Source organism: Saccopteryx leptura, chromosome 2 (assembly GCF_036850995.1).
Source record: "Saccopteryx leptura isolate mSacLep1 chromosome 2, mSacLep1_pri_phased_curated, whole genome shotgun sequence".
NCBI lineage: Eukaryota > Metazoa > Chordata > Mammalia > Chiroptera > Emballonuridae > Saccopteryx > Saccopteryx leptura.
This window is the reverse complement of record NC_089504.1, coordinates 313,721,764-313,747,418: the sequence shown is the minus strand read 5'-3', so window position 1 is coordinate 313,747,418 and position 25,655 is coordinate 313,721,764. Positions and strand designations below refer to the sequence as shown.

Genomic DNA, 25,655 nt, shown 5'->3' with positions numbered 1-25,655 from the left:
GTCTCTCTCTTCACCTCCCGCTGCCAAGGCTCCATTGGAGCAAGGATGGCCCGGGCGCTGGGGATGGCTCCTTGGCCTCTGCCCCAGGCGCTAGAGTGGCTCTGGTCATGGCAGAGCATCGCCCCTGGTGGGCGTGCCGGGTGGATCCCGGTCGGGTGCATGCGGGAGTCTGTCTGACTGTCTCTCCCCGTTTCCAGCTTCAGAAAAATACAAAAAAAAAAAAAAAAAAAGAATCAGAATCCCTAAGGCAAAAGCCCAGGAATATACATTTTAATAAGCATATTCTGATTCTGATGCATATTCAATTTGAGAACTACTGTCATAGAGATTGAAATATTTTTTTAAGATTTAGTAGTTTAGACAATAAGCACAAAGCATGGTTGATTTAAATCTAATTAAAATGTTATATAATAGGTACAAATAAATTGGTTGTAGGTTGGGATAAAAATGTGTACTGACACTGTATTAAATGACTCTCCATATTTTTATTTATTTATTTTTTTAATTTTATTTTATTTTTTTTCATTTTTCTGAAGCTGGAAACAGGGAGAGACAGTCAGACAGACTCCCGCATGCGCCCGACCGGGATCCACCCGGCACGCCCACCATGGGGCGACGCTCTGCCCACCAGGGGGCGATGCTCTGCCCATCCTGGGCGTCGCCATGTTGCGACCAGAGCCACTCTAGCGCCTGAGGCAGAGGCCACAGAGCCATCCCCAGCGCCCGGGCAATCTTTGCTCCAATGGAGCCTCGGCTGCGGGAGGGGAAGAGAGAGACAGAGAGGAAAGCGCGGCGGAGGGGTGGAGAAGCAAATGGGCGCTTCTCCTGTGTGCCCTGGCCAGGAATCGAACCCGGGTCCTCCGCACGCTAGGCCGACGCTCTACCGCTGAGCCAACCGGCCAGGGCGACTCTCCATATTTTTAGTTGGATTTACCATCAGTGAGACTATTTGACTATTAATTATGATTAAAAGTCCTGCAAGAAGTATGTCTATCTTTTTTGTTCATCTTTAATCAGATTTATGGTTAATTTGGAAACTGGAATCTGTACCTGATTCGACTTACAGGAAGCTTCAGAATGCACCCACCTATTCCAACAGCACAGCAACAACCAGCATTCACCCAAGCATTCATCCATATTTCTGGTATTCACCTCCTAAGCAGCAACCTTCTTTGAACATTACCTCCAATAGGGTAATAGCTCCAGTGAAATCTCTTTGTGAAAGCAGCTCCTCTAGTTTTGGCATCTTCCTGCCTTTCTTCTTTCTTTTGCCAGTGTACAGTAGGTCCCTGCCTACCGCAGGTTTGGCCCTTGAAAGCATCTGTGAAAAACAACAACAAAGTATGATCCAATTATGATGGTCAGTTTTAAACAGAGCTCCAGTCAAATCCTTCACAACGCACCCCCGGGAAAGCCTATTAAAGTCTTTTGGTAACAAGTATTATTAAAAGAGCCATCACCCTGAACTGAGCTGAACCAGATAGCTACTCCCTACTTTTTTTTTTTTTTTTTTTTTTTAAAGATTTTATTTATTCATTATAGAGAGGGGAGAGAGAGAGAGAGAGAGAAGGGGGGAGGAGCAGGAAGCATCAACTCCCATATGTGCCTTGACCAGGCAAGCCCAGGGTTTCGAACCAGCGACCTCAGCGTTTCCAGGTTGACGCTTTATCCACTGCGCCACCACAGGTCAGGCCATACTCCCTACTTTTTCATCTTCTCCAATTAGAGCGAGGTGAGAGATGCTTACGTGCAGCTTCTGCCATCTTAGCCTTCCCTTGGTCTGCTTTGTATCCCATGCGCAGCTCAGGGATACAAAGAAATGCGGGGAAATAGAGAAATAGGAAAAATACAGCGCCGAGGTAATTACACTTGCATCCCTGTCCTCCCGGTGGGGAATATGGGGAAGGCAGGGAAATCATCCTCTGTTGACACTCCTGTACTTTAGCCAACAGTGTGCTGAGGACCTCCAATCTCCAGTCTCAGGACAGACTCAAAGTCCTCCCTGACTGTTCAAAGCCACTAACCATATTGGCGTCGGTCCGGTGAGCTCGCTCCGCAAACAGGCAGCAACGTCCAGGCCTCCTCGCTTTTCAGCATCCACAGCTCGCTCTGTCTCCACGGCAACCGCGCGGGGGGCGGGGTTGCTGGTCCGTTCCGGAGAAGCGCTCCTGGAAGAACCGGTAGGTGCGCTACTTGGTTCCGCTGCGCTTCCGTCGCCGGAATGGAAGTTCCTCTGCGGGGGCGGGGGGGGATCGTCCCTCTCCGTCTTGAGAGCGAGAGTTTGGCTCTCTATTTATGAGTTTACTTTGGGAAAAAGCAAGCTAGGATGCCATTGTTTTTCAAATACATGTTTCCTGGGAAAGGAATTTTCAAGGACCTCTTGGAATTCTGACCGCTTTGAGCTCCATAGCAACCCCCAACGCTTCCTGGCACGTGACCTCCATCTTGGGCGGGTGCCGGAAAGTTAGAAAACAATTTCTGCTGAACCGAGGAAGCTGAAGTCTGGAGGCAGGCGTTCATTGAAATGCAGTTTCTTATTTCCATAGATAACATCCTCACACAATAAGGTTCTGTAATAGATGTGTTGATTGGATGACTTGTCTTATTCCCGAACCCAGTTAACAGGGCTGCAAGGCCGTGACTTCAGAGATGTACAAATTCACCAGCACTATGCTCCTCCCTCGTCCCGCCACGTCCCTGGCAACCACTAATCTATTTTCAGTCTCTATGGTTTTGTCTATTCTGGACATTACATATAAATAAAATAATATAAAGAGAAGTCCACATACCATATGTCTAATTATTGAAAAAAACTTTTAAATCAGTCTAGCCAGTCTAGCAAACTGTTAAATACAGTGTGTCTTCCTCTTACTTGACAAATATATCATCATGAAGGTTAGGCTCCAGTTTAGAATTCTCAGACTTCTCAGAATTCTATGCTGGAAGTTGTCGTATTGGGATAGCAAGAAACAGACGTCTTGCCACACAATTAAGAAGCCAAATTAAGGAGCCTTTATTAACGCCGGAGTGACTGCACGGAGACAGAAGCCTTCCAAATCATGCGGCCTGGAACACAGTCTGGGACTAGCTTTTAAAGACAAAATTACATACTGATTGAGGAATGGGAAGGAGAGGAAGCATAGCAGTAGGACAAAGCAGTGAAACGAGCTTTCTTACAATGTTTATCTATAGGGGTAATTCAGGGAGAAACATTCTGAGAACACCTGCAACCTTACAAAGCTAGCCCAAGGCCACAGTCTGGGAGACCAACCTTAAGGCCAGGAATAGGGAGTCTTTTTAGAAAAGTAAGTCCTGCCAAAACTCTCTTTGTTTTAGAGAAAGTAAGTTCTGCTAAGAGTTATTCATGCTAAGGGCCTTTCTTTTCTGTATTTCAAAGTGACAACTTAGGGAGAGCCAGCCCCAACCCTCAGTCCACGCTCCATCCTGCATTATGAGGGGCTTTGTGCATGTGTGTGGATACCCAGGTCACAAATGCAAGTTGTAGTCACTCACTTACTTGTGAGCTTTTCCCTGGTGACAGTCCTAAAACAAGATCAGACCTATGAAAGAGATCCATTCAAGGGTGGAAATAGGCAGGGAAAAGGGAATTCAGAATCCCTGACACCATTGCACAGTGAGGAGGGCTGCAAGAACCCTCTGTAGACAAAAAAGGGCCATATACTAAACCGGACCCAAGTTCTTCTGACTGGTGTAATAATCAGATTAACATGAAACGGAGTAATAAGAGAAAAAATAACCAAATTTATTACATTTGTATGTATGGGGTCCCATAAGAATCTGGGATCTGAGGGCAAATCAGGCAGTTAAAGCTTATATGTGGTCTTGAAATATGGAGAAAGGGGGCTTGTGGTTTGGGACTTTAAAAGGGAGGAAAGCAATTCACATGGACATAGAAAAGCAAATGTTTGGTAGACAAATGTTTGTTGGGCTATCTTCAACAATGGACACAGAGAGAGGACTTTGATCAAACAAGCTTTGCAAGGTTCCTTCCCATCTATCATACCTACTTCATATTAAATGGTAGTTATAGGTGATTAGAGCTCCCTTCCTGGAGCAGGTCCTCTATCTCAGATCTTTTAGGTAGGTGTGGGGAAGGTCAAAGCCTTTTCTCTTGTTTCTTAAATAAATATCCAGTTTAATATAACAGATATCCCAAAAAAGGCATATTTTGGGGTAGCGAACTCTGCCTCCCTTCAAAAGTTAAATGAATTATATACAGCCCTGACTGGTTAGCTCAGCTGGATGGAGAATCCTCCTGATGCACCAGGGTTGTGGGTTCAATTTCCAGTTGGGGCACATGCAAGAGTCAACCAATGAATGCCTGGGAAGGTGAAGCAATGGACTGATGTTTCTCTCTCCCTCTCTCATTCTCTCTCCCCCCTTCCTTTCTCTCTAAAATCAATAAAAAGTTTTAAATTTTTAATAAATTGTATACAGAAAGCATTTAGAATAGTGCTAAGCACAATGTCAGTGCTATACGTGCTTAAGTTTTATTTTTTTTAAAGACTTTATTTATTCATTATAGAGAGGGGAGAGAGAAAGAGGGAAGGGGGAGGAGCAGGAAGCATCAACTCCCATATGTGCCTTGACCAGGCAAGCCCAGGGTTTTGAACCGGCAACCTCAGTGTTTCCAGGTTGATGCTTTATCTACTGCGCCACCACAGGTCAGGCCAAGTTCTATTTTTTTAATGAGATAATTTTTTTGTGGCAGAGACAGAGAGAGTCAGAGAGAGGGACAGATAGGGACAAACAGACAGGAAGGGAGAGAGATGACAAACATCAATTCTTCGTTGTGGTTCCTTAGTTGCTGATTGATTGATTTCTCATATGTCCTTGATCGGGGGGTTGCAGCAGACCAAGTGACCCCTTGCTCGAGCCAGCAACCTTGGACTCAAGCTGGTGAGGCCTTGTTCAAACCAGATGAGCCCACACTCAAGCTGACAACCTCGGGATCTCGAACCTGGGTCCTCCACATCCCAGTCCTACACTCTATCCATTGCACCACCACCTGGTCAGGTATGAGATAATTTACATGCCATAAAACTTACTATTTTATGGAAATAGGGGTGGAGGGAGGTGGCAGAGGGTAGGGGGAAGTATGATGATGGAAGGAGACTTGACTTGGGGTGGTAAACACACAATGCAATTTACAGGTGATGTGTTACAGAATTGTAGACCTGAAACCTGTATAATTTTATTAACCAATGTCACCCCAATTAATACAATAAAAATAAAATAAAATTTACTATTTTAAAGTGTTCAATTTAGTGAGTTTAGTCTATTCACAAGATTGTACATCACCATTATCTAATTTTAGAACATTTTCTCACCTCTCAAAAAAACTGGTATGCATTAGTGGTAACTCCCCATTCCCCATAACCAAGCCCCTGGCAGCCATTAATCTCTTTTCTGTCTCTGTGGATTTGCCTATCCTGGGCATTTCATAGGAATGAAATTATATAATATGCGACAATATATCTGGCTTCTTTCATTTAACATAATGTTTTCAAGTCTCATCCATATTACAGCATGTACCAATGCCTCATTTCTTTTTACGGCTAAATATTCCATTGTATAGATATGCTACATTTTGTTTAAGTCTTCATACGATTAAAGCACTTACTGTATTTTTCGCTCCATAAAGTGGAGGGGAAAATGCCTGTGCATTTTATGGAGCAAAAAATACTGTATTTTATTAAATATTTTAACACGCTATTTCGTTCAGAATAGTTTTTTCTTATTTTTCTCCTTAAAACCCTAGGTATGTCTTATGGTCAGGTGTGTCTCATGGAGCGAAAAATATGGTAACACATAGTTGAGGAATAAAGAAATGGAGTCACTATGGTCAAACTGCTAAATTATTACAATTATTATTTGTTTCTTCTTTTCCAAGTGAAAGGAGAGGAGATAGATTCCTGCATGTGCCCCAACTGGGATCCACCTGGCAACCCACGTCTGGGGATGATGGTCTGCTCATCTGAGGTCATGCTCTCAACCATCCTCAGTTCCCTGAGTTGATGCACTCAAACCAATTAACCCCTGGCTGTGGGAAGGGAAGAGAGAGAGAAGGGAGAGGAGGGAGGGGGGAGAAGCAGATGGTCGCTTCTCCTGTGTGCCTTGACCGGGAATCAAACCTGGGACATCCCCACGCCGGGCCGATGCTCTACCACTGAGCCAACTGGCCAGGGCTAAATTATTAAAATTAAATAGGCTGAGGCATGAGGAAATGATTTTATTCCTGTTTTAACTGATTCTGGGAACTTGAACTTCTAAACGCTCCATTCCTTCATTAATGCCTGGATGCACATCAGATTGTTGTGCATCGATGCCTAGACATACATCAGACCCTCAGATGACCACTTCAGTGACCTTAAGAAGAAATTATTCCGTTGTCCAAACCACCAGACATCTAAAGATTACCATCTTGAACCAATCCAGAGGCTAAGAATGCAGCACTGATTCTTCTCAAGAAGGTATTTTTTAACTATTAATATAAGAACCCTTGGCGGCCCTGGCTGGTTGGTTCAGTGGTAGAGCGTCGGCCCGGCGTGTAGAAGTCCCGGGTTCGATTCCCAGCCAGGGCACACAGGAGAAGCGCCCATTTGCTTCTCCACCCCTCCCCCTCTCCTTCCTCTCTGTCTCTCTCTTCCCCTCCCGCAGCGGAGGCTCCATTGGAGCAAAGATGGCCCGGGCGCTGGGGATGGCTCCTTTGCCTCTGCCCCAGGCGCTAGAGTGGCTCTGGTCGCGGCAGAGCGACGCCCCGGAGGGGCAGAGCATCGCCCCCTGGTGGGCAGAGCGTCGCCCCCTGGTGGGCGTGCCGGGTGGATCCCGGTCGGGCGCATGCGGGAGTCTGTCTGACTGTCTCTCCCGGTTTCTAGCTTCAGAATAATACAAAAAAAAAAAAAAAAAAAAAGAACCCTTGGCTTTTCTTTCTCCTTTGGAACACTTCTAGATTCTGCCTAGCTCTGTTCCAGTTTGCAAACTCTAAGACCTTTTAATAAATATTTGTCATTTATTTTAAGCCAAAGCCTTCTGATTCTTTCTTTCTTTCTTTCTTTTTGGCAGAGACAGAGTCAGAGAGAAGAACAGATAGGGACAGACAGACAAGAAGGGAGAGAGATGAGAAATATCAATTCTTCATTGCGGCTCCTTAGTTGTTCATTGATTGATTTCTCATATGTGCCTTGACCGGGGGGCTACAGCAGATGGAATGACCCCTTGCTCAAGCCAGCGACCTTGGGTTCAAGCTGATGAGCCTTGCTCAAACCAGATGAGCCCGTGCTCAAGCTGGTGACCTCGGGGTCTCGAACCAGGATCCTCTGTATCCCAGTTTGATGCTCTATCCACTGTGCAACCACCTGGTGAGGCAAAGCCTTCTGATGCTTAAAAAAAAATTTTTTTTTGCCCTGGCCGGTTGGCTCAGTAGTAGAGCGTCGGCCTGGCGTGCAGGAGTCCTGGGTTCGATACCCGGCCAGGGCACACAGGAGAAGCGCCCATCTGCTTCTCCACCCCTCCCCTTCTCCTTCCTCCCTGTCTCTCTCTTCCCCTCCCCCAGCCGAGGCTCCATTGGAGCAAAGTTTGCCCGGGTGCTGAGGATGGCTCTGTGGCCTCTGCCTCAGGCACTAGAATGGCTCTGGTTGCAACAGAGCAATGCCCCAGATGGGCAGAGCATCGCCCCCTGGTGGGCATGCCGGGTGGATCCCGGTTGGGCGCATGAGGGAGTCTGTCTGACTGCCTCCCCGTTTCCAACTTCAGAAAAATACAAAAAAAAAAAAAAGGTTTTGGTTTTTTTTTTTGTTCATTGATTTTTAGAGAGAAAGAGGAAGGTGGGAGGAGGGAGAGAAAAAGAGAGAGAGAAACTTTTATTTGTTGTTCCACTTGGTTGTGCATTCACTGGTTGCTTCTTGCATGTACCTCGACCAGGAATTGAAGTCACTGAGCTGCCCGGCCAGGATGCCTCCTGACTCTTTTTGAGTACATTTGACACAGTAAATACTCAGGGTCTGGTGGTCTTGTCAGCATCTGACCCAGTGTCTTAAGATTCAGGGCACGATCTCAATCCAATTCCATCCCAATGGAATAGTACTCAAGGAAGAAGCCCGAGCCATGACAGGCCACCAGACACAGCCTGCTTCTGGGCCTCTCTTAGCCTTCCCAGCCCAATCCTGCCTTCACCTTTCAGACACTGGTCTCAGAGATCTCCCGTACCCTGTGAGTCCTCTCCGGCCACACACAACCTGGTAATCTGTCGTAATCCCCACTCCCTCTCATCTGCTCTCTTCCCTTAATTCATCTTTTCTGTCCTCTTCTGGACCTGGTTACCCAGTTTCCTTAAACAGTACCCATTACTTTGTGTCTGAGACCTATGTTCCTTTGTGTTTTATGGCACATTGTATTAATTATCCATTGCTGCATAATGATTTATCACAAAACGGAATAGCTTAAAGCAATAAATATTCTTATCTCCCATAGTTTCTGCTGAACAGCTCAGCTGGGTGGTTTTGGCTGTCTCTCCTGAGGTTGAAGTCCAGCTGTGAGCTGGGGCTGTAGTCACCTGATGTCTTGCTGAGAGCAGAAGGATTCCATTCCAAATAGTTGACCCACATGCCAGGAAAATCACTGCTGGTTATTGAGAGGAGGTCTTTGTTACCTGCCACGTGGATCTCTCCATCAGGCTGCTGAATGCCCACACAACATAACAACTGGCTTCCTCAGAGGGAGTGATGAGAGAGCGAACAAGATGAAAGTCATGGTGTCTTTTATGACCTAGTTTTAGGACTCACCCTGTTGCTTCTGTGATATCCTATAGATTAGTGGTCCCCAACTCCTGGGCCGTGGACTGGTACCGGTCCATGGGCCATTTGGTACTGGTCCGCAGAGAAAGAATAAATAACTTACATTATTTCTGTTTTATTTATATTTAAGTCTGAACGATGTTTTATTTTTTTTAAATGACCAGATTCCCTCTGTTACATCCGTCTAAGACTCTTTTTTTTTTTCCATCTAAGACTCACTCTTGACGCTTGTCCCAGTCACATGATACATTTATCCGTCCCACCCAAAGGCCAGTCCGTGAAAAAAAAATTTTTTTTTACATTTTTCCGAAGCTGGGAACGGGGATGCAGTCAGACAGACTCCCGCATGCGCCCGACTGGGATCCACCCGGCATGCCCACCAGGGGGCAATGCTCTGTCCCTCTGGGGCGTCGCTCTGTTGCATCTAGAGCCATTCTAGTGCCTGAAGCAGAGGCCACAGAGCCATCCTCAGCGCCCGGGCCAACTTTGCTCCAATGGAGCCTCGGCTGCAGGAGGGGAAGAGAGAGACAGAGAGGAAGGAGAGGGGGAGAGGTGGAGAAGCAGATGGGCGCTTCTCCTGTGTGCCCTGGCCGGGAATCGAACCTGGGACTCCTGCATGCCAGGCCGACGCTCTACCACTGAGCCAACCGGCCAGGGCCGAAAATATTTTCTGACATTAAACTGGTCCGTGGCCCAAAAAAGGTTGGAGACCACTGCTATAGAATACACAATTCGTCCTACTCAGTGTGGGAGGGGACTGCATAAGGGTGCAGATATCAGGAGGTGAGACACCCTGGGGGCTGGCTGACTACTGCCTCAGACCATCTGTCACCAGGTTAGCCCCACCTCTGAGATTACTACCTGCTCATTGCCTCTACTTTCAGACAAGGTTTGCAGCCTTGCAAACCTCTTTTTTTTTTTTTTTGTATTTTTGTGAAGCTGGAAACGGGTGAGAGACAGACAGACTCCGCATGCGCCTGACCCGGATCCACCCGGCACGCCCACCAGGGGGCGACGCTCTGCCCACCAGGGGGCGATGCTCTGCCCCTCCCGGGCGTCGCTCTGCTGCGACCAGAGCCACTCTAGCGCCTGGGCAGAGGCCAAGGAGCCATCCCCAGCGCCCAGGCCATCTTTGCTCCAATGGAGCCTCGCTGCGGGAGGGGAAGAGAGAGACAGAGAGGAAGGAGAGGGGGAGGGGTGGAGAAGCAGATGGGTGCTTCTCCTGTGTGCCCTGGCTGGGAATCAAACCCCAGACTTCTGCACGCCAGGCCGACGCTCTACCACTGAGCCAACCGGCCAGGGCCTGCAAACCTCATTTTAACGCCACCAAAGCAAAATTTAAATTTATCCTCCAAGAGGGAAATGACTGTTTTCTCTCTAAAGTTAACCCCTCCACTACACCTGTAGCTTCCTCCCTTCCCAGTTCAATTCTTCCCAGGGAGCCTAGCTGCTAGACAGGCACAGCTAGGGAAAATTGCTCTGTCTGCTCCCTCCCTCCGCTCTCCTCTGGCTGACTAATGCCTCTTTGAGGCCCGTATCTCCTAGAGAACATCTGTTTACCATGGACTTTGGACATTACATCTAACTCAACCCGCAGATGTTTATGTGCTGCTACTTTCTATGACTTAGCATCGCTGACTCATCACTGCCTTGTGCAAGTTTTGCTTCCCTTTTTGATTGGTGGTGGTTCAGCTTACTCACGTGGCCGGATAGCACACTGATGTGCCCTGGAAACTGTAGCTTTGCTCCAGATTTACCTCTTTGAAACTTGCACATCTGCCCAGACCTTCCATTCAAACAGTAATACACAAGCAAACAAACAAATAAAAAGAATCTCCTTCTAGCTACCTGAATAATTCCTCTCTTTTCCCCTTCTCTAGTCTGCTTTGCACGTCAGTCTTCTAAAATGGGTGAGTCACCCTGGCTGGATAGCTCGGTTGGTTACAGCATCATCCTGAAGCATAGAGGTTGCCAGTTCAATCCCCAGTCAGGGCACATACAGGAACAGATCAATGTTCCTGTCTGTCTCACTCTTATCCTCCTCTCTTGCTAAAAATCAATAAATAAAAATGTAAAAAATAAAAGGAAACTGGTGAGTCATTTTGATTTCCAACCTTACCATTCCTAAAACATGGCTCTATCAAGGGAACTGGAATGTAAGACTGTACACAGGAGAATTTATTGACATAGGAGCACCCTCGCAGTAGTGCACAAGGATCAGGGGATGGTGCAAAATTATGCCACGTGGCTCCTGGAAACCTAGAGAACTGACGACCCATGAAGAGTGAGGTTGAAATGCTTAAATTTCTGGGGAAGACAGTAGAAGAACGGATTAAAAGACTCAGAAAAGCCTGACCTGTGGTGGCACAGTGGAAAAATCATTGACCTGGAATGCTGAGGTCGCCGGTTCAATACCCTGTGCTTGCCTGGTCAAGGCACATATGGGAGTTGAAGCTTCCTGCTCCTTCCTCCTTTCTCTTTCTCTTCTCTCTCTCTCTCCTCTCAAAAATGAATAAATAAAAAAAAACTAAAAACACAAAAACATTAAAAAAAAAAAGACTCAGAAAAGTGGACATACTGGAAGGGATATATGTTAAGGGCTGAAGACCCACCAGAGGATGAGGCTCCACAGGATGGCTCAGAGGAGTCACATTCATCAAGGCTATCAGGGACACAGTGCTGAGAGGGACACCGACATCACTAAGAGATTCAGTGATGCTTTCCCAGTAGGACATAACCGATGGAAGGAGGGGCTGTCCTAGAGCTTGGCTCACTAATAGGCCTTAGGATGATAAGACCATGGTTCGATAGATAACAGATAATGGCCCTTAAACTGTGGTAGCCAGGGGTTTGTAACATCAAAGTCAGAGTGGCAGACAGGGGAGCTTCAGAAATTATAAACAGCCCTGGCTGGATAGCTCCACTGGTAAGAGCATCGGCCTGAAGCACTGAGGTTGCCAGTTTGATCCCCAGTCAGGGCACATACAGGAACAGATTGATATTCCTGTCTTTCTCTCCTTCCTCTATGGCTAAAATCAATAAATTAAAAGAAAAAAAAAATAAATTATAAACAGAACTGAGTTTTCCTGGGATGACAATATACGGGTAGCCAACAAAGTACTCTTTCACATGTATAATCTAAAAAGAAGAAGAATTAGTAAGCAGGAGAATGAGGAAGACGGTCACCCCAATTAAAGGTAAAATTCTTTGCCTGGTTTCCATAACTGAATCAGCATCCAGAAGTGAACCCAGTGACTGGAAGGTGGCCAGCTTCCCAGGAAGAAGGACCTGTAACACTAGGGCAAGAATAAACTAGAACAGCCTGACCAGGTGGTGGCGCAGTGGATAGAGCGTTGGACTGGGATGCAGAAGGACCCAGGTTCGAGACCCCGAGGTCGCCAGCTTGAGCGCGGGCTCATCTGGCTTGAGCAAACAGCTCACCAGCTTGGACCCAAGGTCACTGGCTCCAGCAGGGGGTTACTCGGTCTGCTGAAGGCCCACGGTCAAGGCACATGTGAGAAAGCAATCAATGAACAACTAAGAAGTCGCAACGCGCAACGAGAAACTGATGATTGATGCTTCTCATCTCTCTCCGTTCCTGTCTGTCTGTCCCTGTCTATCTCTGCCTCTGTAAAAAAAAAAAAAAAAAAGAATAAACTAGAACAGTTCCTCCAATCTTTCCCCGCAGATATCCACAACATTTACTTGGATGACAGAACACTGGGACATTCTGATGATTGTTAGGCACAACACAAGGTCAGAGGCCAACTAGTACTCTAATTTTTGTGAGCAGTATAGTTGAGATTTGGAAGTTAAGCTAACCCTCACACTGTGTCCTGTGATCCTACCCTGCTGTGATATCTCTCATCTGCAGAGTAACATAATTACCACAGGACAACATAATTACCACAAAGTATCATTGCATCCCAGGTTGGGTTTGATGGCCAGTATTAACGTAACTCTTTTTCTTTTCTTTTCTTTTTTTTAGATTTTATTTATTGATTTTAGTAGAAGAAAGAGGGAGAGAAAGGGGGAGCCAAGTGGGAAGCATCAACTCGAAGAAGTTGCCTCTTGCATGTGCTTTGACTGGGCAAGCCTGGGTTTTCGTACCAGAGACCTCAGCAATCCAGGTCAACGCTTTATCCACTGCGTCACCACAGGTCAGGCAGTACCACTCTTAAATATCAAAAAGATAAAGAAATGTCCCTAGTATATCTCCATTTATCTTGTTGATGCAGCAGCAATTGGACAGATCCTAGAGAATGACTGCAGACTACAGAAAGGAAGTGGAACCCCTTTACACCTGTGTGCCTGATACGGTGGCTCGGTTGGAGCGGCATTACGCAGCTTCAGGTGCGTATATGACTACAGCCATCCATTTGGGGATTTCTTTTCTATTCCAATCAGGAAAGAGGATCAGAAATCATTCATGTTCACACAGAATGGATACCAACAAGCATTTGCAGTTTGGCCACAGTTTTGTGTTCACTTTTTTTTTTTTTAATTCAGTGAGAAGAGGGGAGGCAGAGACAGACTCCCGCATGTGTCCCAACATGGGTCCACCCAGCAAGCCCACTAGGGAATGATGCTTTGCCCATCTGGGGTGTTGCTCCATTGCTCAGCAACCAAGCACTTCTTAGCACCTGAGGCAGAGGCCATGGAGCCATCCTCAGTGCCCAAGGTCAACTTGCTCCAATTGAGCCATGGCTGCAGGAGGAAAAGAAAGAGAGAGAGAGGGAGAAAGAGAGAGAGAGAAGGGGAGGGATAAAGAGGCAGATGGGCACTTCTCCTGTGTGCCCTGACTGGGAATCGAACCCAGGACATCCACACGCCAGGCCAACACTCTACCACTGAACCAACCAGGACCTTGTGTTCACTCTTCAGTCCTCTGTCCTAACATAATCAGAAGAGAACCAGAATATCTGGGCATCCCATATAACATCACCTCAATCCATTACATCGATGAATTCATGCTGCTCAGGTGGGGGTGGGGGGAGATGGAGCACACACTAGTGGCTTGAAATGACACTGCCACTTCACTAAAGATTTTAGAGGCCTGATGGTTAGTAGCATTGTGGCACATTTCCTCCTAAGTAAAAGACAAATTGCCGCTTCTCGGACCCTTTTCTAGAAAGGAGGCACAGAGTCTGTTAGAAATCTTCAGGTTCTTGGGGGAACACATTATACAGCTAAAAATACTACTGCTGGCCTGACCTGTGGTGGCGCAGTGGATAAAGCATCGACCTGGAAATGCTGAGGTCGCCGGTTCGAAACCCTGGGTTTACCCAGTCAAGGCACATATGGGAGTTGATGCTTCCAGCTCCTCCCCCCTTCTCTCTCTCTCTCTCTCTCCTCTCTAAAAATGAATAAATAAAATTAAAAAAAAATACTACTGCTGCTCATGTACTGGTGACACGAAGGCTGCCAGCTTTGAGTGGGGCTCAGAGGAGGAAACAGCTCTGCAGCAGGTCCAGGCAGGGATTCAAGCAGCCCTTCTGCTTGGGCTATACAGTCTGGCAGAGAGTGTTGGAGGTGTCAGTGATAGGGCAAGATGTAGTACAACATTCATGGCAAGTCCCAGCAGAGGAATCACAATGCCACCTTCTGGGATTACAGAACAGAGTTATGCCAACAGTGGTAAAGAATTACACTCTTTTCGAAAAACAGCTCCTAGCTTGCTGCTGGGCACTGGGAGAGATAATGACTGACCATGGGTTCAGAACTGGGTCCTACTGGAAACATCAAGTCACAAAGCCAGGCAGACCCAGCATCAAAACTACCCTAAGAGGAAACTGGTACTTCTGGGACTGCACAATCAGGACAGCCAAGCTGAGTGAGTTAGTAGCCCCGATCTCCACATCACTCATTACAGTCCCATTGGCAACCCTCCCCCAGCTCATACTCTATGGCCATAGGAGGGGGGGTTCCACATAAACCGGTAAATGAGGAAAAAAAGACCAAGCTCATGTTATGGATGGGTCATTGCACTATGTGGGTACAAGCTAAAAATGAACGGCGGTTATCTTAGTATCCCTTGGGGAAGGCCTTGGAAAACAGTAGTGAGGGAAAGAAAATTTCCCCAAGGGGAGGGGCTTTGGGAACTGCACCTGTCATCCAGTCTGTGTTGATGGAGAATGGCTCACAGTTAGAACATTTGTGGATCTGTGGGCAGTGATGAGTGGCCTGGCTTGTGGATGGGGGGAGAGGCATGAAAGAAAAAGATGATAAAATCAGAGACAAGTCTGGGAGAGAGAAATATGGATGGACATGTAGGATTGGACACAAAATGAGAAGTTGTTTGTATCCACATGTCAAAGCCCATGAGTAAGTATATATCACAAAAGAATGTGGCCAGTTAATGTGGCCAGCCTCTGTCAGGCCCCCTCTTCCCCAATGCCTGCATGATGAGTCAATGCCTGCATGATGAGTGCTTGAACAAAGAGGCTATGGTGTTAGAGATAGAGGTGATGCAAAAACCTTAACAGCATTGTCTGTCATTGACTAAAACAAATATAGCTACTGCCACCTTTGAACGTCCAGCGTGTCAGCTATAAAGACCAATGCTGAGTTTTTATATTCCTTAAGGAGGCCAACAGGCTAGCTGGACTACAAGCTATGGCTGCAGCCAGGCACTTTGGCCTCCTAATGGGCAGAGGCTAACAGGTAAGGCAAGGAATTGCCATCTTTTTTATTTTTTTTAATTTTTCTTTGTTCATTTTAGAGAGGAGAGGGAGAGACAGAGAGAGAGAGAGAGACAGGAGAGACAGAGAGAGAGAAGGGGGGGAGGAGCTGGAAGCATCAACTCCCATATGTGCCTTGACCAGTTAAGCCCAGGGTTTTGAACCCGGAATTGCCATCTTATCAGATGTAATTGACCTGGTATGCAGAAGGAGGTAAGGTCACTATCAGACAGTAGGGGCAGGGAGGTGACCTATGTGTGGACTACTGTGACCTATTTGGGTGTCAGGTGGTACCCTTTTGCCCAACTGAATGGACAAGACAAGAGCAGCAACCCTAGTCTGAGAAGGTGCTTAGACCATTTAGAAATGAGGATTTGGGGTACTCACCCAGGGAAACTACTGAGAACAGCTGAGGTGGTGGCTGAGGGAGAGGGGAATTAGAATGGATAGTGGGGAAGGTAGGTTATGGCCCTGGCCAGATAGCTCTGATGGTTGGAGAGTGCTCTCAATATGCAAACGTTGCAGGTTCGATCTCTAGTCAGGGCACATACAGGAACAGATTGATGTTTCTGTCTGTCTCCTGCTAAAAAAATAAAAATTAAAAAAAATCAATAGATTATGAAGTCCAGTTGTGGCCTTGCAACCAATTTCTGTGATGTCTATAGTTAAATCCATGAACTTTCTTCTGCTAAGTTTCCTCTCAGGAAAAGCAGCCCATCAGAGGCCTGAGAAAGACATTTCCTGAAAACAGATGGAGAAAGATACGATGGCACAAAGGGTGGACCCAAAGGATGGACCATAGTGGACACAAGGTGTTACTCGTTTCTCCCTTGAGCTAGGAATTGTTGCCCAACTCAAAGAGTGTGTTTAGGTGATAGCTTCCGGCTTAAGCTCCTCCAGGATCTGCCCCAGCGTTTGAGCTAGTCACGTACTTCTTCAGGGTCCCTTCACCTGTGACCTAGCAAGGCAATGGCCCAAGGCTGGCAGACCTGCGAGGTTTGCATGGCAGTCTGACTCCTCCCACGGAGCAGTGCAGCTTCTTCCTCTAATTTTTTCTGGTGTTCCACCCCAGGACACCTTCTGTACTCCTAACTCCACATCTCTGTCTGCTTCCTGGAGAACCCAACCCGTGACCTCACAAATGACAAAATTTCCCCAAATGGCTGTTTTTTCCCTTTCCTCAACCCCTTAAATCATTTTTCTTTTTCTTTCCCTCCCTCCCTCTTTCTTTCTTTCTTTCTTTCTTTCTTTCTTTCTTTCTTTCTTTCTTTCTTTCTTTCTTTCTTTCTTTCTTTCTTTCTTTCTATTAAGTGAGAGGTGGGGAGGCAAAGAGACTCCTGCACATGATTGGGATCCACCCAGCAAGCCCCCTAGGGTGGTATGTGCCCATCTGGGCCTGCTGTTCCCGTTGCTCAGCAACCAAGCTATTTCAGCACCTGAGGCGAGGCCATGGAGCCATCCTCAGTGCCCCAGATGGTCGCTTCTCCTGTGTGCCCTGACTGGGAATTGAACCCGGGACTTCCACATGATGGGTTGACACTCTACTGCTGAGCCAACTGGCCAGGGCCCCTTAAATCATTTTTCATGGCATCAAATGGAAGGGGATTTTATATCTCCGTTCCCAACCTTTCTAGCCAAACTGTACTCTTCCTTCTCAAATGTCTCATATATCAATTACAACAATTAACCTGTTATTAAACAAAATTCAACAGAGTAAAATTGAAAAGCTGGAAACGGGGAGAGACAGTCAGACAGACTCCCGCATGCGCCCGACCGGGATCCACCGGCACGCCCACCAGGGGCGACGCTCTGCCCACCAGGGGGCGATGCTCTGCCCCTCCGGGGCGTCGCTCTGCAGCGACCAGAGCCACTAGCGCCTGGGGCAGAGGCCAAGGAGCCATCCCCAGCGCCCGGGCCATCTTTGCTCCAATGGAGCCTTGGCTGTGGGAGGGGAAGAGAGAGACAGAGAGGAAGGAGGGGGTGGGGATGGAGAAGCAAATGGGCGCTTCTCCTATGTGCCCTGGCCGGGAATCGAACCCGGGTCCCCCGCACGCCAGGCCGACGCTCTACCGCTGAGCCAACCGGCCAGGGCTAATTGGCTTTATTAAGTGATTCATGAGTTTGGCAGTATCCCCTATATCAACTAGAAGGGCCTCTGAGGGGTTATATCAGTGGTCGGCAAACTGTGGCTCGCAAGCTACATGCAGCTCTTTGGCCCCTTGAGTGTGGCTCTTCCACAAAATACCACATGCGGGCATTACCTCGATAAGGAATGTACCTACCTATATAGTTTAAGTTTAAAAAATTTGGCTCTCAAAAGAAATTTCAATTGTTGTACTGTTGATATTTGGCTCTGTTGACTAATGAGTTTGCCTACCACTGGGTTATACAAAAACAAAATGGAAGGCTTTTTATAGGCAGAAGGGTATGCCAGGTGAGTTATTAGGGGGAAAATGATTATTTTTAGGCCAGGACATCTTTTTGGGGAGAGGAAAGGGCAAGAGTTTTATCATGAAGATTACCTCTTCTTCCTGGGGCCTGGGGGAAAGATGGGGGGGGGCCCACATAACAGATTTGACTGCATTCTAGACTGGTCAATTGGGAGAGGGTGAAATTGCAGTTAGATCAGGTATTGAATCTAGGTTTGGTATGGTGGGCTTTTAGCACAAGTGATGCCATTTGGGGCCAAGGGGTTTCTTTTTAACAAATCACTGATTATATTGAAGTGTTTTCTCCTGTCTTGAGGACAGGGGCTCTTTCTTAAACACATGCTTACTCCGAGTGACTAAATAATGTAAGGGGCACCCACCCCCACACAAGATAGTGTGTTGAATTTAATTAATTTGATAATAAAAGTCCTTTCCTGTGAACCTGTCAGACCACAGTTAAGGCCAAGTGGCTCAAAGGCAGCTATAGAATAGCTAGAGGGAACAAGAAGTCAGATGATCCTGTGTGGGCCCTGTGTTTCGCTGGTTTTCATACAAACGTACTCTATTCCCGAGAGACTCAGTTCATCTACCACGAATTACCAAACAATTCACAAGGATCATTTTGTAGACTCTCTAATCTGACAACTGAATTCTATCATTCTAAAAAAAAAAAAAAAAAAAAAAAGCGTTTGTTTCTGATCTGATCAGTGACCCATTTATTTCATTTGGAGTGTTGGGCAGGGAAAACTTTCTCCTCTTCCACCCTAGGTCCAGTGCTTGGGGGCCTGCAAATTAACTTACAATAGGTAATCAGGAAAAAAGACAAGATTTACCTGTACTTTCACCTGGATAGAGGTGGGGAGCTTCCAGTTATAGAAAACTCCTGGAATAGCAAGAGAATTACCCATCTCAATTTAACAAAATGGGGTGTTTAGGGCTTCAATGGGACAGTATGGAAGGTTCTACCCGGTATTTTGATGGTGAAGAAAAAGAGACAGTGTCTCCGTTGGGCAACTTAACTCCCTCAGAAGAGGGTTAATGGTAGCTGTATTTTCAGGAGTTTCTGCTTTAGTCATATCAACAGAATTTCAGATGAAATTTCTTTTGAATCTTGTGTAGCTCAAATATTTATACCAACTCTGGGGATCCAAGTGGGTCCCCACAAGGAAAAAGCTCTTGTCCAAATAGCTGAAGAGAGAAACCCAGCTGGAATCTTGAGATATGTCTAAACATGCGTCTCCGTGACTGCTTGCAGCGGACAACTGAGCGATGCCTGGGGCACCGCGGTCAGCGATTACAGGCGGGCCAAGAAAGGTCAGAAGAGTTTTCTTCCAAAAGCTCGCGAGAACGCCAAAGAGATGGAGAGGAATAATCGCTGGGGGTTTTTTTTTTGGGTTTTTTTTTTTTTTTAGGAGGGCGTGGTGGTGTGGGAGAAAGTGCGCACCAGTCCCGGCCAGTCGGTCCACATCTGGGGCCCTTGGGCCAGATTTGGGGAACCTCAGGTAGCTTCCGGGTTCCAGCTTGATGGCTGTGCGTGAGCCCTCCAGTTTCTTCCTCAGCGCGGAGACGGTGCTTCTTCCCTTGCTCGATGAGCAGATAATGAAATGCACAAGTGGAGATGATGATTCTTCACTTCCTCAACGAACAGATAATGATATGCATAAGAGGAGTCGTTGAGACGATCTACCAATACCGGCCAAGGCGGCTCCCAAACTCGCGTCATTCGCCACCTCGGCGGGCTTATAAAAACGGCACCAGCGACCCGAGATCATTTTTAGTTTCCCTTCTTTCGGAAGAAGCCGCGCCCCGCCCGGCCGGGGAACCTCTCCCTCGCGGAACCTAGAACCCAGCGGGAGCCGCCGGGCGGCCGCCGCGTCGAGCGCCTTTCGCCTTCTTTCCGTTCGGTTGCCGTCGCGGCGGACTCTGAATCTGCCCCGGGGATCGCGCCGGTGGGACCTGCCCGCCGCGCCCGGAGCCGCGCGGGAAACCGAAACCGCAGCGCTCCGCTAGCGGCGGCCCGGGCGCGCGCTCGCCCAGCCCGAGCGCCGCCCCCGCCGGGGCGCCCGTAAGTTTCGATTCCTCCCCGAACGGAGTAGCGCGCCCCGGCCGAGCCAGCGCAGCGCCATGGCGGACCCCGAGGTGTGCAGCTTCATCACCAAGATCCTGTGCGCGCACGGGGGCCGCCTGGCCCTGGACGCGCTGCTCCAGGAAATCGCGCTCTCCGAGGCGCAGCTCTGCGAGGTGCTGGAGGCGGCCGGGCCCAACCGCTTCGTCCTGTTGGAGACCGGCGGCAGGGCCGGGGTCACCCGCTCCGTGGTGGCCACGACCGGGGCCCGGGTCTGCCGTCGCAAGTTCTGCCAGAAAGGCTGCGAAAACCTGCACCTGTGCAAACTCAACCTGCTGGGCCGCTGCCACTATTCGCAGTCGGAGCGGTGAGTGCGGCGGAGGGGCGGCTCCCGGGTCCCGGGTCCCGGGTGGGGGGACAGGGACCGCCGGGGCTGCTGTCCGCGACGGGCGCTCCCACGGAGGACCTCGCTCTCCACAGCTTCTTCCGTGAGCCCCTCGGTGCTCTGTGGAGAGCCCTTGTCTCCAGCGCCTCCAGACTTTCCCTCTAATTAGGGCTTACGAGATATTCATTGCCTCCGGGAAGACTACCCTTAACTCCCCGCCTCCATAAGAATAAGATACTTCGGGGCCCTTCAGGGCCTAGAGAATTTGGAAGCCGAAGGAGAACGCTCCCGCTCTCTGGGATCTAGGATCTTTTCCTCTGGTACCTCCGTCCCTAGGCGCGCTCCCCGCACCCCACGGCGCACCTGCATCCGTCTCCATCTCCCCCCCCCCCCCCCCCCGTTGTACTTTCTGATACCTGACGGCAGTCCGCACCGTCTGACCCGAATGCCCAGTTCAGGGTGACCTATGCGGTGATCTCTGCCAGCGCTCCTTCCTGGTGGTCTCTCCGCGGTGCCCGGAGCCGTTTACCGTCCACCGCCCGGTGTTGGGACCACTGTGAAATGACCGCTTTACCTCTCAGGCACCTATTTCTGTATTTCCACTTGTTCTCTGTTGCCTCCTCAATATAGGTGTGCCCCAAGGTTTGGGTTACTCTCTTTGGCCCTGACTACCAAGTCTCTCCCTCAGGGAGCTCACGCCTTTGGGTTCAGTTGTCACATTTACAAAGATGGCTCCCATGGGTACCTGCACTGCCCAGGCCTTCCCGCTAAGTGGAGGTTTTCCCCGTCTGAGGGGCACCTGTTCCTGGATGTAAGTCAAGTTCCTCTTCTTTCCCCCAGGGCGGGGTCTCTGACACTCCCTCCCAAACCCTTCTTCATTCTTCACAATACGTTCATCACCAAGTCCTTTCCTTGTAGTCTCCCATCACCTTCCTGTCCAGTCCACCTGCCCACCTCACTTCTGAAGGAATGCCTTGTTGAATGAGTAAATGATTGTCTCTGACCATTTCAAAGAATGATAGTCTTTCTCCCCATCTTGTCTGTCCCTAGGTCATACTGCTCAGTTATTTTTCTTAATACACTGCTTTTCACACTTTCCTCTCCTTAAAAACTTGAAGTGGCGTCTTCGTGTACAAAATGGTGGTTATCAAACTTTTCATCGTGCCCTTGTTAGCAAAAAACTTTAGATTACTCACCCCCCAATAATATGTTATTAAGACATATAAAAGACATGCTTTAAATGGATGAGGTAGATGATATACTATAATATTTTTTAAGTGTACTTGTTTAGGGCAAAACAAAAAAATTAAGTGCTTGAATATGCTTCATTATTCAAAAATTATGTATTGAGTAGGTTGTGAGGCACCAATTTTAAAGTATTTCTGGCTTTTGGGGAAGTTATGTGTTTAGAGGGGGACAAAGCAACTGATGAAATCAGGATGGAAGAAAGAAGGAAAGAGGGGGAGGATAGAAAAGGAAGGGACATTCTAGTACTATCTTGAAAAACAGAGTTGGCAGGCTTTGTTATCTCTTTTCCTGTTCTGTTGTAAAAAATCTCTTCAACTAAGGTTGGCTTTTAACTTAAGTTTTAAATACATAAATTTTTAAAATTAAAAAAAAGTTTTATTATAGATATTTTAAAAATAAAGTAGCGAAAAGAGAATGAAGAGCCCATGTACACATACATCACTTTGCTTCAACAGTTTCCAAAATATGGGCAATTTTGTTTCATTTATTTCCACCTTCTCATCCCTTCCCCAACTCCATTGTGTTATTTTAAACCAAAAAACGTTCATTTGCTTCATAAATATTTTAGTATCTCTAAAGGATAAGGACTCTTTTCTTAACATAACCCGGTACAATGATCATATTTTTACAATTACAATTTCAATATCATCTAAGCATCTAAGTTGTAGTTGGTGTTCAAGTTTTCCTAATTGTTTTATAATCTGACTTGCATTTTCAGGAATAAACCTACATAGATGTAATCCATAATTGTTTCAATCTGTTACATATCCAATATATTTAGAAAATTTTTTTCAATTTCTTATACACAAACTTTTAGAAACTTTATTATTTTTAGAAAATTCATTTATTGGTTTGAGAGAGAGAGAGAGAGAGAGAAACATCTATCTGTTCCTATATGTGCCCTGACCGGGGATCGAAGGAGCCAATTTTGTGTAGGGGTGTTGCTCTAACCAACTGAGCTATGTTCCGGACAGGGCTAGAAACTTTAGTTTTTTGTTTTATAAATTTTATTATGCATTTTTTGGCCTGATTTGAAACATCAAAACATCCTAAGCTCATAAACTGGGTTGTTAACCTGAACTTTTTTTTGAATTTTTTTTCAATTGTATCTATTTATTGATTTTAGAGAGAGGAAGGGAGAGACAAAGAAACATCAGATTGCTGTTCCACCCAAAGTCTGGCACAGTGGGTCGATGCTCTAACCCAGTGGTCCTCAACCCTCGGGCCGCGTGGGACATTTGATACTGGTCCGCAGAGAAAGAATAAATAACTTACATTATTTCCATTTTATTTATATTTAAGTCTGAACGATGTTTTATTTTTAAAAAATGACCAGATTCCCTCTGTTACATCCGTCTAAGACTCACTCTTGACGCTTGTCTCGTAAGTTCGACAATTATATTTAAAAATACCACAGTTTTTACGCCGGTCGCATAATTTTATTTTGTGCATTTATCCGTTCCACTCTAAAGGCCGGTCTGTGAAAATATTTTCTGACATTAAACCGGTCTGTGGCCCAAAAAGGTTGGGGACTACTGCTCTAACCAACTGAGCTATCCTGCCAGGGCTAACCTGCACTTTCTATATTTTAAAAGACTATATATAATATAGGGGTAATTTGATCAATCAAAGTTTGGATGGATCCTTTGGGGAATTCATTAAAGTCTACTTCTTTTTAGTGAAGTGATAAATTTTTATTTCTTACATTTATTGGTTTTTATTTTTATTAACTTTTATTTCCTTTATGCCACTTTTGAATTTAAGAAATGCACATTTTAAATCCATTAATGTTCACTGTGTCCTCATAATAAGGATCCTTGGGAGAATTTTTGGGGGTTTTTTGCCTGAAAGACTAGAAAATATGATTTTTGTTTTAAAAATGTTCTCCCCTTAACAATTTATAAATCGTATCTTCTAAAACTGGAAGTGTATGAGTCTAAGGACTCTTTGTGGATTACAGGTTAATGGAATCTGTTGGCCACTTGGTACCCATGTTGAGATTGCCATTCAGATTGGTAAACTGTTCTGCTTGAGGACAGTTCACATTTTGCTCAATGCTGTTGTTCCTAAACGAAATCTCTCCTATTCGGTAGTTCCCATCTTTCCTCTTACATTGCTTTCAGTCAGACATTTTAGTCAACAACAGGGCTTGCTTTATTGTTGGGTAATTATTTGTTCTAGTATATCAGTTTGGATATTTCTGTTTGCTTTGCTGAAATACATGCCCACTGGTGGAGAGGTAATACCTGTTCTGACACAAACAATAACTACCATTCATTGAACAAATAACTAAATAACTATGTCCCAAGCACTCTGATGAGTGCTTAGAGATGGTATCCAAGTTGGTCTTTACCATGATTTCTGCGGTGTAGGTATTGTAAGCCCCACCTTAATGTAAAGGAAACTTGGGCCTAGATCTGTTTAGAAATTTACTGAAGGTCACCTAGCAGATAACTGGCTGAGGTAGCGCTGAGCCTAGGTCTGCTTAACCTCTTAACCAGCTACTTGTGTTGTCAAATAGCTGTGTGAAGTGTGAACTTCCATTAATTCAAGTTATTTTTTTGCAAGCATGATTTCTGTTTAAAGCAGGTTGTCTGTGTGTCTTTAAGCAGCTTTGTGGTTTCTACTCATGTGACTGTTTCCTCTGTGCTCTTTCCTGTTTGTATGCCTTTCCCCTGCAGTTAACTGAACCTCTGGGTGGTGGGGGTAGGTAGACGGTGAGAGGGTTAGTTGACTCTTTCATAAATCAAAAAAACAAACCCAAAAACAAAATGCAAAGAATAATATCATAAGCTCAGAATGTATGTGTGTGTATATATATATTTACATAATAAAAGTTATATTATATAAAAGAATATACAGTATAATAAGCTCTTGACTCACCTTCCAGAATAAATATTTACATTTTCCATTTCTGATTATCTTTTAAAATAAAATAAAAGCCATAATAGAGGCCTAAGGTTATTATCTTTTTCTCTTCATAGTCTTGTTCTCATCTCTTCCCAGAAGCAACCTCAATTATGATTTTGGTGTGTATTCTGCCCTTCCATAAGTTTTTTTTTTTTTTTTACAGAGACAGAGAGAGAGATAGACAGGGACAGACAGACAGGAACGGAGAGATGAGAAGCATCAATCATTAGTTTTTCGTTGCGCATTGCGACACTTTAGTTGTTCATTGAATGCTTTCTCATATGTGCCTTGACCGTGGGGCTACAGCAGACTGAGTAACCCCTTGCTCGAGCCAGCGACCTTGGGTCCAAGCTGGTGAGCTTTTGCTCTAACCGGATTAGCCTGCGCTCAAGTTGGCGACCTTGGGGTCTCGAACTCGGGTCCTATGCATCCCAGTCCGATGCTCCATCCACTGCACCACCGCCTGGTCAGGCTGCCCTTCCATAAGTTTTTAAAAAAATTTATTTAGAAAATTAAATTTGCCTGACCTGTGGTGGTGCAGTGGGATAAAGCGTCGACCTGGAAGTGCTGAGGTCGCCGGTTCGAAACCCTGGGCTTGCCTGGTCAAGGCACATATGGGAGTTGATGCTTCCAGCTCCTCCCCCCGCTTCTCTCTCTCTCTGTCTCTCCTCTCTGTCTCTCCCTCTCCTCTCTAAAAAAAAAAAAAGAAGAAAGAAAAAAAAGAAAATTAAATTTAACAGGGTGACATTGATCAATAAGAGTATAAGGGTTTGCCTGACCAGACGGTGGCACAGTGGATGGAGCGTTGGACTAGAATGCGGAGGACCCAGGTTCAAGACCCTGAGGTTACCGGCTTGAGCGCAGGCTCATCTGGTTTGAGCAGAGCTCACCAGCTTGGACCCAAGGTCGCTGGCTTGAGCAAGGGGTTACTCGGTCTGCTGAAGGCCCATGGTCAAGGCACATATGAGAAAGCAATCAATGAACAACTAAGGTGTCGCAATGAAAAACTAATGATTGATGCTTCTCATCTCTCTCCGTTCTTGTCTGTCTGTCCCTGTCTATCCCTCTCTCTGACTCTCTCTCTGTCTCTGTAAGTAAAAAAAAAAAAAAGAGTACAAGGGT

The 25,655-nt window shown here is 46.4% G+C and overlaps 2 protein-coding genes across 5 annotated transcripts in view; one reads left to right on the top strand and one right to left on the bottom strand.

The window, feature by feature from the left end:
- The window catches only part of IFT56 (intraflagellar transport 56), a 61,262-nt gene extending 40,240 nt beyond the window's left edge, over positions 1-21,022 (bottom strand). For 2 of the 4 annotated variants that reach the window (XM_066362838.1, XM_066362837.1), the window contains exons 1-2: positions 2,025-2,183; positions 1,184-1,321 (exon numbers count right to left, since the gene is read on the bottom strand). In XM_066362838.1, coding sequence (XP_066218935.1) covers positions 1,184-1,321; positions 2,025-2,027 — 141 coding nt within the window. In that variant the 5' untranslated portion in view covers positions 2,028-2,183. Of the gene's footprint in view, positions 1-1,183; positions 1,322-2,024; positions 2,184-20,791 lie in introns of those variants that run through there. The other 2 variants (XM_066362835.1, XM_066362834.1) reach the window with 2 other exon arrangements.
- The window catches only part of ZC3HAV1 (zinc finger CCCH-type containing, antiviral 1), a 53,079-nt gene continuing 46,197 nt past the window's right edge, over positions 18,774-25,655 (top strand). The window contains exon 1 of the mRNA XM_066362839.1: positions 18,774-20,357. Coding sequence (XP_066218936.1) covers positions 20,050-20,357 — 308 coding nt within the window. The 5' untranslated portion in view covers positions 18,774-20,049. The remainder of the gene's footprint in view (positions 20,358-25,655) is intronic.